This window comes from Melanostigma gelatinosum, assembly GCF_949748355.1.
Source record: "Melanostigma gelatinosum genome assembly, chromosome: 13".
Classification (NCBI taxonomy): Eukaryota; Metazoa; Chordata; class Actinopteri; order Perciformes; family Zoarcidae; genus Melanostigma; species Melanostigma gelatinosum.
In genome coordinates this window covers 19,697,326-19,713,301 of record NC_136646.1, presented here as the reverse complement: position 1 = coordinate 19,713,301, position 15,976 = coordinate 19,697,326, and the positions used below count along the sequence as shown (strand labels likewise).

General features: G+C 40.8%; 3 protein-coding genes across 3 annotated transcripts; 1 reads left to right on the top strand and 2 right to left on the bottom strand.

The window, feature by feature from the left end:
- Positions 1-5,405: 5,405 nt before the first annotated feature.
- On the bottom strand, positions 5,406-10,218 carry tufm (Tu translation elongation factor, mitochondrial). Its single transcript, XM_079281204.1, has 10 exons — positions 10,181-10,218; positions 9,408-9,454; positions 9,181-9,319; positions 8,135-8,301; positions 7,693-7,962; positions 7,428-7,560; positions 7,119-7,223; positions 6,489-6,640; positions 6,037-6,156; positions 5,406-5,851 (listed from the first exon to the last, which is right to left on the bottom strand). The coding sequence occupies exons 1-10, from the start codon at positions 10,215-10,217 to the stop codon at positions 5,681-5,683; spliced, it is 1,341 nt and encodes a 446-aa protein (XP_079137330.1). The 5' UTR covers position 10,218; the 3' UTR covers positions 5,406-5,680.
- Positions 10,219-10,985: 767 nt separating this feature from the next.
- Positions 10,986-14,174, top strand: hspbp1 (HSPA (heat shock 70kDa) binding protein, cytoplasmic cochaperone 1). Its single transcript, XM_079281474.1, has 8 exons — positions 10,986-11,110; positions 11,338-11,473; positions 11,738-11,945; positions 12,077-12,301; positions 12,544-12,699; positions 12,982-13,078; positions 13,183-13,294; positions 13,581-14,174. Exons 2-8 carry the CDS (start codon positions 11,354-11,356, stop codon positions 13,653-13,655), a joined length of 993 nt encoding a protein of 330 aa, XP_079137600.1. The 5' UTR covers positions 10,986-11,110; positions 11,338-11,353; the 3' UTR covers positions 13,656-14,174.
- A 329-nt stretch (positions 14,175-14,503) lies between these two features.
- On the bottom strand, positions 14,504-15,808 carry tmem86b (transmembrane protein 86B; the record flags this gene model as incomplete). The annotated part of the gene is made up of 3 exons (XM_079281228.1): positions 14,504-14,952; positions 15,372-15,615; positions 15,758-15,808. 3 exons carry the CDS (start codon positions 15,806-15,808, stop codon positions 14,504-14,506), a joined length of 744 nt encoding a protein of 247 aa, XP_079137354.1.
- Between the last annotated feature and the right edge of the window lie 168 nt (positions 15,809-15,976).

Genomic DNA, 15,976 nt, shown 5'->3' with positions numbered 1-15,976 from the left:
TACTGTAGGTGCTGTTCACAGTTCTTAAAATATACAATTTGCCACTGAGTGTAGAGTGACAGTGACACTTTGCAGATTGTGTTTAGAAAACTAAACCTTTGGGATATTTCTCCAGATTAGTTTGGTAAAACAGAGGTGAAGATCAACAGCGGATTTTCCTCTTTATGATATAACTTATATGAACAATAACACTGACTATTCTACATCATAATGTCGATGACTTGGTTGGTTGGCATACATACATGGACTGCATGTAACTATAACACATGACAAGGTATAGTTTTAAATATTTCCATCACAGAAAGGGAAACGCACACTTGATGGTGATCATACGTCATTTATTGAAAGGAAAACTATTCATCTCTGTCTTTACGTTTCAACCAGAGGGAAACATTTGACCGGAGGAGATGGAGTCGATTTATTTCTCAACAGTTTGGCAGAAACATTTTGTATTTTGCAAAACAATGGGTCCTTGAAAAGAATCTGGCTTATCATTAGTAGACAAACGTCAATTTCATTTCACTGTCATTTGCTAAAGGTTACTAGCTTATTAAGCTAACATTGCAAAATCCATCTCCAGCTAACTCTTTCATTTTTGAAGCCGACTGTTTTTAAATGAAAGAATCTGAAATATGCACATGTGGCTACATCATGGTATCATAAAGAGGCTAAAGCTAGCAGGTCCCAGGCAACAGGGTAAAACATAACCACCGCCCTCAACAGTCTTTAAGTACTGAACGTTTGAAGAATGTGCCTAGTTACTGTTGCTAAGCTATGATTGCACAATTGCAGATTTTTGCAAATGGTAAAATCTTCTCAGTTATGATATTTATTCTAAAGGGAAATAAAAACACATCTGTACACGAACTATATTTTACAGACAGTGTACTATATGTGTGCTGCTGCAGGTCAAAACGCCATCATCACCACCTGTTTTAATCTAAAAAAAAGAAAAAGATTAGAATCAACCAAACACGAGCCCCTCCATGTTCAGCCCTTTCTGTAACGTCGGGACATGAACACACAGCAAGAACAGTAGAATCGAACTGTAACCCGCTCGCATATTGGTAATCAAATACTTTGATCAAATACCTGTCTTATATGACAACATTGAGTCAATTACCTTTATACATTGCAGGTTGTTTTTGACTTTGAATGAAGTGTGTTTTACGATGCCTTGCATTGGTGTCTAGACTGGGGTTAGCCAATTGTGGGTTGTGTTCGTTCAATCACACAATACAGCTGTGGTCGTTGCAGACACACCTGGTGAGTGCACATCAGTTGAATTTGGTTCTAGTATTGAATCCACTGATGGCCTAGGATGGTTTATGTTGTTTTTCTGTGCTCTTTTGACCAGAGGCATTAGTCTCTTTCTTTTACAAAATATCAATAGGACAACGAGTAATAAAGATGTTAGGTCAGAATGTGTACCACCAGGTGAATTAGTTTCCCCTCCGCATTTCTCAAACAAAAAACTCCAAGTGGGTTAATTTATACACCCGACTGCCATTTCAGCAAATTCCAACACATTTGTATTTATATGTTGCTGACTTGTGCTGAAGATATCAGAATGGGCTTGCTCCAGGTAAACAAATGGTGATTCTACTGCCATTTCAACCAAGAGCAGGTTTAGTAAGACTCATTTGTACATTTGTTAGACAGCTATTGTAAATAAATTATTATTACTTTGGGTTTTATGACGTTTTTGGCTGAATATACAATAAGTTATGATGCATTGTTTAAAAAACAGTGTTAATAACATTTTATTAACATTTTTCGATCAAAGCAAGAAACTGGAGATTTGTCTTTGCTTGATGGACTGAAATAACAACTGAACTGAACGATCTCTTCTTGTCTTCCACTAAATGCATATAAAGCAATCTTGACCCTGAGTTGCACTTCGTTTTCTCCTCAAAGGGTTTTAATTTGTTGTGTGTGACAACAATATATAAATTGACAGACACATAAAAAAAACTCCTGTTGATTACCACAATAAAAAATATCTCACAAAGCCAACAGTTTTCTTTTTACTTCATGGTAGACGGACACAAAATGCAGGGATTATTTTACAATAAGCATCTGCTGAATGCATTTCAAGTCGTAACAAATAAGTGATGCAGGGAGCTGTTTGACAAACAGAGGAATGGACAGTCATGTATGGCTGTGATTTGATGGCACGGTATCGGGTTTGGGTCAGAGGTTTCTTATTTCCCTCTTATGTAACCAATCAGGCATGTCTATACAGACAAGACTTGGCAGGCCTTGATTTCCCTGCCCTGTGTCCTTGAACATTGGAAAAGAGATCTCATGCACCCAAGCACACCCAAACAACTCACACACACACACACACACACACACACACACACACACACACACACACACACACACACACACACACACAACTTAAACCTTTGGCTGAATTGTTCAAAATATGTGTTGGCTTGTGAAGCATGCCATCTATATCAGCTGACAGCTGTAGTTGATTTTAAAACAGCTAATCAATAACTGAAATACTTGACCAGAGCAACAAAGGCATGATCTCAGTTTCTACTCATGGGAAATGCATAGAAGTCCTTTAAAATGAGCAAATATAAGTAGAATATCACTGCGCCTGTGTGTTGGAGGTGTACGACTATCCAAGCATAATGTTACTCAGATCTGGTTTCATTTAATTACCATTTAATACGACCTATCAGCTAAAGAGCTGAGAGTGGGTGTGTGAGATATTAACTATTATCCTGGCATCAAATCCCATCACAGTGGCATTTAACAGAATAAACCGTTCTTCCCTTTCATGCATTTAACTTTCAGGAAGATATCCTGAGCGCCAAATGAAAGTCTAATTTCTTTCTGTGCTGTATTCTTTGAGATGTGCTGCGTTATGGAAGGAGCACTGAGAATAGATGCTTCCCACCCACTCGGCAGTGTTGGAGGATGAAGAAGACGTGGAGTGGTCAGTCTTCCAACATGCAGAGTGGGTTGTTGAAAGGGAAATTTGGCCTTAATTGCAGCAGTTCTATTCTCGCTGGTTTCCCTCAGCTGCCAGAGGGGGGTGGAGAGTGGAAAAAAGTAACATGATGCAACAGCAGCTCCTCCTCTCATTAAGCCATGACTCCAGACATTTTAGACTTAAATAATATTGTTCCTGCATTTTGTGTTAACTAACCATTTCAACCTTTTTCACTTTAGGGCTACTGATGGATGAAAATCTTGCATATCCGGAGTTTCAACTTTTTAGGAACTGACAAAAAGACAAGAAAGTTTTGACTGGATTGTTTGATTGATGAAAACATTTATATATTTATCTTCAGGGCCAATGGACCAAAAGCTCCCAAAAGCTTCCAAAAGCAAGGTATGTTCAATAATTTCAGTGATACAATCTGTAGATCAAAAGCTGTACATGCCTTTCTGATAAAGTTTAAATATACCTTGGCTGTTGTTTAAATACAGTCATACTCTGCTGTAATTATTGTCATGGATAAGGCAAAACATGTCAATTGGATGTTGTGGGTGCTATTTGGCTTATTAGTGTGTTTCTTTTAGGAATATAACCATTTATAGACAAGCCTCAGATGTAAAGAGCTTTTGCTCAAGGCCAGTCAGTGCGTCCATGTTGAAGACTGGCTGGAAATACGTGACATCTCATCAGGACAGAACACGTCAAGGAAACCAGTCTCAGTATTTTCGTGATATGATATTGCAGTTTCCCGTTCCATTCACAGCTCAATCGGATAGCTAAGGCAGTGTTGTTCTTCTGAGGGGTGTGGGCAGCTCAAATGTTTGAGAAGGGAACTTGTGAATGGAAGCTGTTTCAAAAACAGAAGAAACATCAATGTACAAAAACATGCAGACAACGTTGTCTGTCTGTACACAAAATAATATGTGATGTGAAAAACTAATTATAGTGTGTTATAGAACACATTAACTCAACACACTGCTGTGTTATAGTGGTGAAAGTACATATTCTTAAGTGCTGTGTGTACTTAAATACAATTTTGAGGTATTTGTATACTTTACTTGAGTGTTACATGTGAACAACATGTGAACAACATGTGAACAACATGTGAACAACACGTGTGTTGACATGATTCAGTCACAGATGAACTCTGGCTCGAATCAGAATTCTTTTAGAGAGACAGTTAAAACCATGCACTGTATCACTGACCACCAACATATACTCGTGTTTACTGTCTGCTCATAGAACTTATGTTGCTGATGGAGAGACATCGTCCAGCTGAGCACATCGCTCAGCAGTACCAGCAGCTCCTGCAGACATACAGTATTTGATTACAGCAACAGGCTGATTGGATTACAGGAGGTACCGACTCAGAGACCTACAGCAGACACCGAGCAACTGGAGAACCAGCGAGCAGAGAGGTCACCAAATATTCACACAAACACCAACATGGTCAGCCCGGATTATCACATAAAGGACGCTATACCTTCAAAAACAATTAGCGCTGATTAAGAAGTTCAATGTCAGCCATGCTCTTCTCTCAGGCTGCTTGTCATCTAACAGAGATGTGCTTGTTCTCACTTTGATTTGGTGACATTAGTGGATTGAATTGTTGAACTGAATATGTATTTCTGAATTTTATAATTACATTTCAGTAAATAAATTATTGTAGTAAAAGTTATAATGTAGAAATATGATCAAATATTCTATTATTTGTGCAATACTCGTCTTAAACATTTCTGTAAAGGAATTCTTGATCTTGCATGCATGACAGAAGAGAGAAAGACCCACTTTATATCCGTCCCCTCTCAGGACACCATGCTGAGGAAGAGATCAGGTTATTTCATATTTCGAAACATCTTCACCCAGAGAACAACTGGAGCTGACAATCATAAATACACTAACCACAAACTGCAGAATGAAGGTGTCTTAAGTTAGTTTTAGTGAATTTAACTCGTTTTAACAGACGCTCATTAAAAAGGATAGTTGAGACTCCAACTGACTTCCTAACTATTGATAATAATCATTTAGCAAATAAAGAAGCACCTCTTTGCTGCCCTCATGTGGCACATTAGTCTTGTAACGTGCAAATGTTACAGGCCTTTTACACAGAAGACATTTTGACTTGCCAGAGTAGGAAAGATAACAGGTGTAAATAATGAAATCAATAGTGGCTGAATTCAATTTAGCTGCTTTGATTTCAGGTTCCTGTTTGGTGCATGCTGGCTCACTGTCACAGACGTTTGAATGGCACTGAGCCATCGTTAGTCTTATTAGAAACACCTGCGCTTTTCCTAATGTGAAAGGTCACATGTTTGTAAGTCTTTAGCTGCAGATTTATACATTAAGATTCTGTACGAAAGTGACGAATAAATACATCTTATTTATAGTATTTTGTTCTTTTTTTGTGTGAAATTGATTTTGCTAACAAGCAAAGGAGGCATTATATTATTAAATACATTTTATTACATAAATGGCATAATTCTGACAGTCTGGCATTTCAACATAAAGACAGAGATAAACACATCAGATATTTTGGTTGGGTGAACCTGAACAACAGAGCCACAAATTCCTTTTAGTCCTTCCCTGTTTGAAGTTTCCGTAATGGTTTATGTACTTTATTTGTATATTTCTGAAATTATTTGACCAGACACAGACAACCACACACCCTTCCTCCCTAACCCCCCCCCCCCCCCCTAGCCCAGTCCTCTGCAGAGCTTCCCTTCAGCCCCAGTTGGACTGTTCTTTATCTTTAGCCGCCAGGATGTCTGTGACCAGGCCGGTGCCGATGGTCTTGTTTCCGTCTCTCAGGGTGAACCTCTGGCCTTTTTCCAGAACCATTGGCTGGCGGAGCGTGAGCGTCAAGGACGTGTCCTCGCCTGGCATTACCATTTCCTGAACGAAGACGAGAGCAACAGACAGGAGGATGGTTACTGTCCTTAATTTACTGTCAAACTGCTTTTACAGATTCGACCTCAAACATCACGACGCACACGATGTTCACAACATGCACTAGCTGGGTGAACTGCTGTGGACGGGATTTAATCTTAAAAACTACAGTATTTGAGAAACACACAAACCTTGTCATCGGGCAGCGTGACTCTGCAGGCCATGTCCCAGGTTAGAGAGAACATGACGGGCATGAAGTTGGTGACAAACGGTTTGTGTCTGCCTCCCTCCTCCTTACTGAGAACATACACCTGGAATACAGGAAGCACAAACATGTCCACACACACATCAGAGTTCAGGTTACTGGATGCAGTGAGTTATGCATTTTATTTTTTAAACTAAAAATCACTTCGTGAGCAGATAGACAGCGTCAGTAACTCAGTGGATGACCTCAGTCATTACTGCGGCATCCGCCTGGTCTCCCAGTTTGCCTGTAAATCTGTTCTTTGGCCATTACAATTATTTACAATCATGTTAGTGCCTTCGTCCTGTCTCCACTTACAAATTAGCCATTTAGATGAATTGATTGTTCAGAAATATTTCAAAATGAGTCAATAACAACGGAAACTTTGTGCTCTCAGACCTGGGCCTTGATTGTCTGGTATGGCATGATGGATCCTGGTTTGGACATCACCATGCCTCTCCTTATGTCCTCTCTCTTCAGTCCTCGGACCAGAGCGCCCAGGTTATCTCCAGCTTCTGCCCGGTCCAGAGACTTGTGGAACATCTCAATACCTGAGCAAAACAGGACGAACAGCGAGGTGAAATTCTTGTGTACAGACCAACAGTCATACATACACTTGAACTCACCAGTATCAGACTGATGCTCAGCAGCATTTTTAGATCAGAAACTCATCATATAGGCATCTTTATCAATGTATGAAGTGCCAGAGGACACTTAAAAAAGGCAGACAGGTGTCAAAGAAAACCATCAGGTCATACATTGTAGGACGCGTGTGGACTCCTGAGGCTGTGTGAACTCTGATCATTATTTAAGATAAACACATCTCCCATACAGAAGGTGTTCAACTGTGCACATATCTTGAGAAGCCCATGACATATGATTCACATACTTATCAAACCATTCAGTCCTCATGCCCTGTATGGAAGCGTCTGCATTTCCCCTTTAATATGTCACCTGGTGGTTCATATGCTTTGTAAACAGCACAGGAGCTCCTTCTCCGAGTTTCTGTTGCTTTTTCCTTTCACTCACCTGTGACCACTGACTTGAAGCTGCGATTGTGGCCCACAAACTCACAGTCGTCTCCTTTCTTGATGATACCCCTCTCCATAGTGCCCGTCACCACAGTACCTCTGCCTGAAGGACACAAATGAGAACACTCAAATTTAAAGCAAGTAACTTCTTAGCATCACCAGCATGTGACTCGTTTTTGAGATGCTGCATTTTACAGCCAGCGGGGCAAATCAGTAAAATGTTACTACTAAATACAGGGAACTACATAGAAGTTGCAAATTCATTACAATTAACTATTAGGCTGCATTATTTGCAATGTCTTCATACCTGGGATTGAATAAACCCCTTCAATGGGCAGAAGAAAAGGTTTTTCAAGCTCTCTTTTGGGGAGAGGAATGTAAGAATCCACAACGTCCAGCAGATTCATCACTGCATTTACACCAAGTTCAGGCTCTCTGTTCTGAGATGGAGCAAAACAAAAATGCAGTCAGTTCTCAAACAGATGCTTCACATCAGAGACTCAAAATGTACTGACAGATCAGCACAGTGTTAACTAAACTGTGAGACAAATGGCTGCCAGCGGTCCCCTTACCTCCAGGGCGCAGAGGGCTGAGCCTACAACAACAGGCGTGTTCTCGCCATCATAGCCAAACTCTGTGAGCAGCTCGCGGATCTCGATCTCCACCAGCTCCACCATCTCCTTGTCCTCCACGGCGTCGGCCTTGTTGATGAAAACCACCACATGCTCGACGCCAATCTGCCTGGCCAACAGGAGATGCTCTCGTGTCTGAGGCATCTGGCCGTCAGTGGCCGCCACCACCAGGATGCAGCCGTCCATCTGAGATGTGCCAGTAATCATGTTCTGAAAAAAATAAACAGTTCAGGGTATTTAAAAGGGGATTAATTACCCTTTTAAGTAATTTATAAAAGGTAAATAATTATGCTTGACATGCTTAAGGAGAAACAAGGATTCTAAAAAGCTAAAATAAGTTGCATCATCAGGTTGGCTGCAGGTGCTTTGTAAAGCAGATTACCTTGACGTAGTCGGCATGACCAGGACAGTCTGTGTGAGCATAATGTCTGTTGGCTGTGGTGTATTCCACATGAGAGGCGTTGATGGTGATTCCTCTCGCCTTCTCCTCAGGGGCATTGTCAATTTCGTCATACTTTTTAAAGTTCGCACCACCGGCATCAGAGAGCACTGAGGACCCAAAAACACAGCAAGGTCACAATTCTGATTTCTTGTTTCACAACACTGGAGAAATGAGACATTTGCCATAAGTCAGTGGAGCCATTTAAGTGTCTAGATCAGGGGTCTCAAACTCATTTTCACTCCGGGCCACATCAGCATCACGGTCGGCCTCAAAGGGCCGTTTGTAAATGTAAGACTGTGTAAATGTAACTACTCCTAACATATTGGTAAATAACTGTCTCTGCATTTGATTATTGTTTATTCAAGTGTAACAATATTGTACATGCAGTTATATAAATGTAAACATATATTTAAGCACATTTCTGTCATTATAACTTAAATCCTTTTAATTGAGGGTTAAGAAACCCACATTACTCTATCAAAGATCAAACTATTAAAGAAAATAGCAAAGACAAATATCAAACACAAGTTATTACAATAACTTTGTTCAATGCTTAAAATCCTTTCAAGGGTGCGTTTGCACAATCCCACATGAAGTATTTCATGTGTTTTTAAAGCCACGTTTGAAGTAGTCTTCAATGTACTCACAATACATTTCCATTTCAAATGTACAGTAACCAGCCAAAGAGCTGCTTCTGTGTTTAAGTATCTCATCATCATGTCTTTCTATCATAGTTTTGACTTTCTATCTCGGAATTATGACTTTCTATCATAGTTATGACTTTCTATCTCATAACTTCGACTTTCTATCTCATAATTTCGACTATGGGGATGTTTTTATTATCAAGTCTAACTTTTAAAAAATTAATTAAAAAAAAATATTTTTTTTTCTTTTTTTTGTGCTGGCGGAGTTTGAGACCCCTGGTCTAGATCAAATGAAATGTTTCAGTGTGTTGGATTTAAAAGCTGTGACGTCAGTGTTTTTACCTTTTGTGATGGCTGCAGTCAGGGTTGTCTTGCCGTGGTCAACGTGGCCAATTGTTCCAATGTTGACATGGGGTTTTTCTCTGCTGTATGTCTTCTTAGCCTCTGCAGCAAAGGTTCGCCGACTCAGAGGCACAGCAGACTACATGACAAAGACAAAGCCAGGAATTATACAGTAGCAAAATACACGTTAAAACAGTCTGTACATTGCTGTTTGTGGACACACTCACCAATTTGAAGGAGCTGTGCAGGAGGCCTGGCGAAGACAGCTGAAGGGCTGTGACGAGGGAATCAAAAGATGAGAATAATGTAAATTCAGATCATTGACAGGATAATCCAATTTAAGTATTTTATCCTATAATTCCCCAACTACATGTTCCAGTTTCAAAATACAAGAATACTAATTTTTTGAAGCCATTATAGCTTCATGACAGGCAATAAACTATTATTTTCTATTTCAGTCTCACTGCAAAAATGTCCCACAGCCACTCAACCCGACCAGCAGGCTGTCAGTATCTGAACATGTTGTTGCTGCCTATTCAATTTATGTGTCAAATAAGCAAAAAGGTAACGCATGACTGTCATTATAATTACAAACTATTTATTTAGTCCTCAGCTAAAAGCAACCATGCAGCACTTAACATTAAGCTAACAAACCCTTAAAACCAGGAGAATCAACGGTGTCATTCTCCTCCGAATAAGTGACTGTTAGTTATTCAAACAGTGAGCTTCGGTAGCTTTACAGCTTTCTATAATATAATCAAGTTTCACTCATCATCAGTCAGTCCTCATCCTCGGCTAGGCTGTATCGTTAGCTAAAACGCATTGGTAACGTGACCTTGCTCTGCTAACGAAGAAACAGTACCGTCTCATTTTTTAAGATAGATTATGTTTCCACAAAAGTAAAAAGCATCGCCTTTATGTGTGCAGAACAAATCGGGTGCTATGAATATACAAAAATGCATTTAGAGTCGGTAAGTACAAGAGAATTAAACAATTGTACCGGAGAAACATGCACGCAGACCCACAAGCGCCGCCATCTTGGATGGTTAAGCAAGCCAAAGAGCAGCAAAAGATGAAGAGAGTACCACACCAGTTCCACAGCTCTCGCACCAAGCAGCTCCACACGGGAGACACTGTTTTTTTTATTTTGTTACAACGGTATATTAGCTCGGTATGAAATATAGTGACCACCACCACTAATGACTATAATACACATGTAACCATTGAACTGGTATTATAAGATAATGACCAAACTGTTGGTTTTAAGATACATACAACAAATCAGACCGGAGTAGTTAACACATTAGACTTTGAAAACTCTCCAACTCGCTTTATGTATCTATTTGGTGCAGAAATGGGGTTTTTTCACGCTTTCAACACATGTGTTATCCCCGACCAATAACGGGATAAGCGGTTAAAGATAGTGGATGGATATTTTAATACTGGTATTTCATATCTAAAACTGGTACTGTTACTTCGTTTGAGGAAGAAGGGATTCACCAGATGTACTCCTCTCTCTGTTACTGAAACTCTCTGATCCTCGCGCATGCGCGTCCAAACGTCAAGGATGTACCGTAATGGCGTTAATATGGAGGAGTTTGCTGTTGTACCTTTCAAAAGTTTTTGGTTGTATGACTATCAGCTTTGCTACATTGTCATTTTTGTAGAACTAAATCAGCGTAGACAATGTGAGGACTGAAACAACTTAGCGTTGAGGAAAGAATTCGGCGAAAAACATTTTGCTTGCCAGTTTGGTTCAAGGTTTACGGTACATCATGGCAGCCTCCTTGCCACTCGTGCGTTCAGCTAAACGCTAGCTAGAATGTTCTAGCACATTCATGTCAATCTGTGTAAAGGGGAGCTCACGTACTTTAAAAGACTCAGTGAGTGTGTCCATTTATTCAACACTGTTTATAGGACTTGTGTAAAGGTAAGTTGTGTAAAGATGAAGGTTTGTGTAGGGATGCTGTGTTTGTTTTTTTAATTATTATTACTATAAATAGTGCCTTAGCTAATGCTAGCATCTTTATATTAACGGTCAAGGTTAAAAACTGTCTGCTGGGTTTGGGACTTATATTTACGGCCATGACTGCTGCTGCCCGTCAACTCTGAATTAAGTTGTCCCTGTCCCGTTTGTTTTGATGTCTTGTTTCTTAGCTTAGCGGTGCACATCATGGCAGAAGACAAACCAACCAGGAAATATCCCCAAAACCTCCAGGGGGTCCTGCTTCTGGCAGTGGATGCTGGATCAACAGCAGAGGGACCTGACCCTGTTCAGCCCATGTCAGAGGAGGTAAGGGTCTGTTAAATGTACATTTCAAACCTGAGAGGGCTTTGGGCGAACACCTCGTTGGGTCCTCACAGGACCAAAGAACGGTCTAATAAGGAGCATGTGTTCCTAAAAATGGATGATTGATGAACATCTTTGACTTTTGGACTGATGATGAAATGTTTTAAAAGGACAGTACCCGTTTTTATTTGTATCCATGAAGACCTCTACCTTCCGTCAAAGGTAATTGAGACGCATTGTTCTACTAGTACTCTTTCTTTGTTACAGAGGAAAATCTGGCTGAGAGGTGTTCTATCAGAAGTCTGCAAAGGGCAGATGGATGAAGTGGAGCATATAAAGCAGTGCTTGGCCATCTTACGCCAGGAGGAAGTGAGCGAAATGGACAGAGAGGTAGAAGATGAGAGGGATGAAGATGTGCGAGAAAAAGCCTTCGAGGTGATGTCAGAGTTGTGTGAGAACCTGGACAATGCAAGAGGTTTGTAATGAATAATATTCGATTTTTATTGATCAGATGTCAGCATGGACCTCAAACCAATAGCTACTGAGCGGTTATGAGTACAAATACTATTTGTTGTCTCTATCCTGAGTGTGTCCTCTGCTTCACAGACCTAATGACTCTTGGTGGACTGGACCTGTGTATCTCTCAGTATCTGTGTCATGCCCAAAGTGGACTGAGGTGGCGTGCTGCCCAGCTCATCGCTTCCTGTGCTCAGAACATGCCGGAGGTGCAGGTCCACTTGTATGGCCTCGGGGCGCTGGCAAAGCTGCTGCAGCTGACAGACTCAGACCCCCACCCCACCGTCAGAGTAAAAGCCCTTTACGCTGTGTCGTGTGAGTATCTTAGACAGAGCTGCAAACGTTTACTACAAAACACGTTATTGCTCAATACTGTCTACTTGAAACTAAGTAGTAATGATACTGACTAGTAGTTTAATCAGAAGTGTTAATGGTTCTTTTGACAGCATTGAAGCAGAGCGTGTAAAGCATTGAGACGAGATTGTAATGCTGCCTGCATTCAGGATACACTACACACCTCAGGACAGAACTGTAACTTTCTCTGGTTGTGCCTTTAGGTCTGCTTCGAGAGCAGGAGACAGGACTCCAGGAATTCTTGTCCCATGATGGCATCTCGGTGCTGATGCGAGGCATGCAATCGGACATCGAGAAGCTCAGGGCCAAGTCTGCCTTCCTTCTGCTCAACCTGCTGACGTCACATCCCGAACAGAAAGGTACGAATGAGAGAAGCATCGAAACGGTACAGTACCCTTAAACAAAGGCTTTCCCGGTTAAATAAAGGATACAAATCCAAGCAGTTAAGTTGAGTCACAATAGATCAGTTTTAGTTAGTTAATTCGTTTGAATGTTAAATTAGGGCATCTGTCCTTATGCCCAATTTCTGCTCAGATCACAGACAGTATAGATGCTGTACGCACAGTTACAGTTGGGGATGCATTGATGTGACTTTCTCAGTCCCGATACTGATATCTTTATCTGTTTCCTCCGTCCTGCAGACACAGCTGTCTCCATGGGTATGGTACAGCAGCTGGTGTCTGTTCTCCGCACACCACACTCACTTTTCCATGAACACGTGCTTGGCGCCCTTTGCTGGTAAGAAACACTCTCTACCTTTCTGTCTCCAGTACTCACAAGTGACATCAATTCATGGTACACATTAGTAATCACACCCTTTTGTGTGTCTGATATCTGTCTAGTCTGGTGGAAGACTGTCCACAGGGTCTCAAAGACTGCAGAGATCCTGCTCTGGGTCTGAAGGAGTTAATCAGACAGCAATCCAGAGAGCTCCAAGGAAAAGAAGAGAGTGAGGTATAAGTCTTTCAGCCTGATGGTGAAACTGGGTTCAAGTATTGTGGGAATTTAAGACTCAAATTTAGCAGAGGAGTTTTCTGTTCTCGTGTACAAAACTGCTACTGCACGACTGCAAAATCTACAGTAGGATACATTTTTAATTACTAACTAGATGCCACCATGTCGATACTTCAAGTGAATTTGAATGAAGGTATTACAATCAATATTCTAGGCTTAGTCCTTTCATTTTCTTTCCTTTCCTCGTCCAGGAAAGCTTCTAAAGCCACATTTTTGTTTCCAACAGGAAGAACTGGACTTCTGGGAGCGTTTGAGGGTTATTTGTTTCCAACAGTCGGATGACAATGGGATGGATCGCTGAAGTCTTATTGACCTCACCTGTGTTGGTGTCACTGTGCAAAGATGCAACGGAACATTCATGATGTGGGTCGTGGCTGTTAAGCAACGTTTTTGTCTGTTAAGACGGATGCTGTCCATATGTTGTATGTCATGCAGGAGCTGGACTTTACTGTAGAAATAATTATAATGTATAAGCTGTGGTTTTAGTCCAGTCATTTCAGCTCTTCATAACATCAAACCATATACCAATCTCCTTCACGGGTAGTATGTTATGTATTTCAACTGTTAATAGTTACATGTGCAACTGATCTTTAATTGTTGTCGGTCAGGTTTGTCTGAAGGTAAAGTATTTCCATTTAATTGTAGTTGATTGTCTCTTGAATCAGGACAGAATCCTTGTTTATTTTACACCATATTTATTTATTATTAACAAAACAAATTGGTCTTTATTATATATACATAAAATGGCCAGCTCACATGTGGAGAACATGTAAAATCTACACATAAACATTGATGTCATACAAAATAAAAATATTTTGGCACAAATCACAGAATATAGATATTATTCTAACCAATATTTGTGGAGTTTCTTTTAGATTATAGACTGGTATTTTAATATGTTGTGAGTATTAGTATGATTATTCAAACGCAATAAGCCGTAAACACATTTAAATATCTTGACTTTGCAAGCTGCTCTTTTACTCCATCTTTGGCACCAGCAAGAAGCCTTCAAGTGCTGACAGTAGTGTCCGTCTGTTCTCCTTTACTGTATTTAATGGGTTCATATTAGAAACTACAAGACCTAAAGGATTTATAAGTGAAATGATTTTATTCGGGTGATGGCGATACTTCAGACTCTAGTGACACTGTTTAGGAACTCTTCCATTTTGCAAAGTCCTCCTTCTTCACTGCATTTACATCGCCCACAGCTATTAGTAGCTGTGCCAAATAATATGTGACCATGACAAGAGCGTTGCCGTGCTCCATTGGTGCAGTCACCTTAAAAACTTGCAGAGCCAGCGACACGTCAGACACCATGAAGGCCAAACCTCCTAACAGTGTTGCCACGTTGCGGGTTCTGATAGCTAATGCCCCCATTAGAACAATTAAGACGATGTAGACCCCCACAGCCGGAAGCAGTGTATCGGAGTTTGGCGCCTTCTGCAGGAACGGATATATGTAGATGTAGAAACCTCCTCCCACCATGAACAGGATCAGATACAGAGAACGAGTCCAGAAGGAAGAGGAGTGTGCCGTGTAACGACTGGAGAGGAAGGTGAATGAGTACAGCAGATGAGCCACAGCAAATGCACCCATTCCTGAAACAGATGTGTGAGATGTTAAGGACAAACATGGCAGGTATCTTTGCAGCTTCAATTGAGAAATTTAAAAAAGGGTTATTTTTAAAATGACATTTATCATATAGGCAATGCACATATATTCTCTAATTATAAAGAAAACTTTAAGTTGCAATTTGAAAATGCCTCAATTTGTGCTTCACTCGTGTACTAATCTACATAAAGAATCTGTGGACAACGGGACAAGAACTGCGTTCCAAATGGCATACTTTTCCTTTTAGTACATACTGCTGCTGCCTTTACAAAGTACATACTGCTGCATGCAGTATGCATTCATCTGAGACATACTACTTCCTCATAACATGGCACCTTGAACATCATTTTAGCCCCTCGGGTTAGGGTTAGGCTTATCCATCGCCAGACCGAGTGCAAACTCTTACCATGCAGAAAAAGCTCAGGCCATACCAGGCAGCAATCACCAACAGCAGAGAATAGCAATCCTCCCACCACACCCAGGACACTCTGACCTCCATTCCAGCTCAGCACTACTGCAGCCAATAGGAGTGTTGGTGCTGATTTGACACCTGCAGATATGATGGATGCGGTTGAGTCAGGTGTCCACAGGTAGAAGAACACAGCTGCAGACAAAAAGAAAGGCAAGAGAGAAAGAAAAAGAGCACAGGACTAATAGAGAGGGAGGAACAGAAGGAAACGGGGAGACAAGTCACAACATGAATTAGGCTGAAATGATGAGTTTTATCTTTTCCACATAGAGAAAGTTGTATGTTAAACAACTGTTGACTATAAATAAATGATTTTTAGGTACCGTGTTTCTCCTCTTCCGCCTGTCATAGGCATCTGTCTCAAGGATGTCCATCGTCTCAGAGTCAGCACTGTCGTGGACTCCAGTAGATCTCTCAGTTGGATGAACCTGTCTGGTCTTCTTGACACCTTCTACTTTCTTCTGTCTTTGCAGTCCTGTCGTCACACGTAGTCCTCAGATGTTCTCGCCTTGTTCTCTTCTGTCTCGGATCTCTGCCACGTC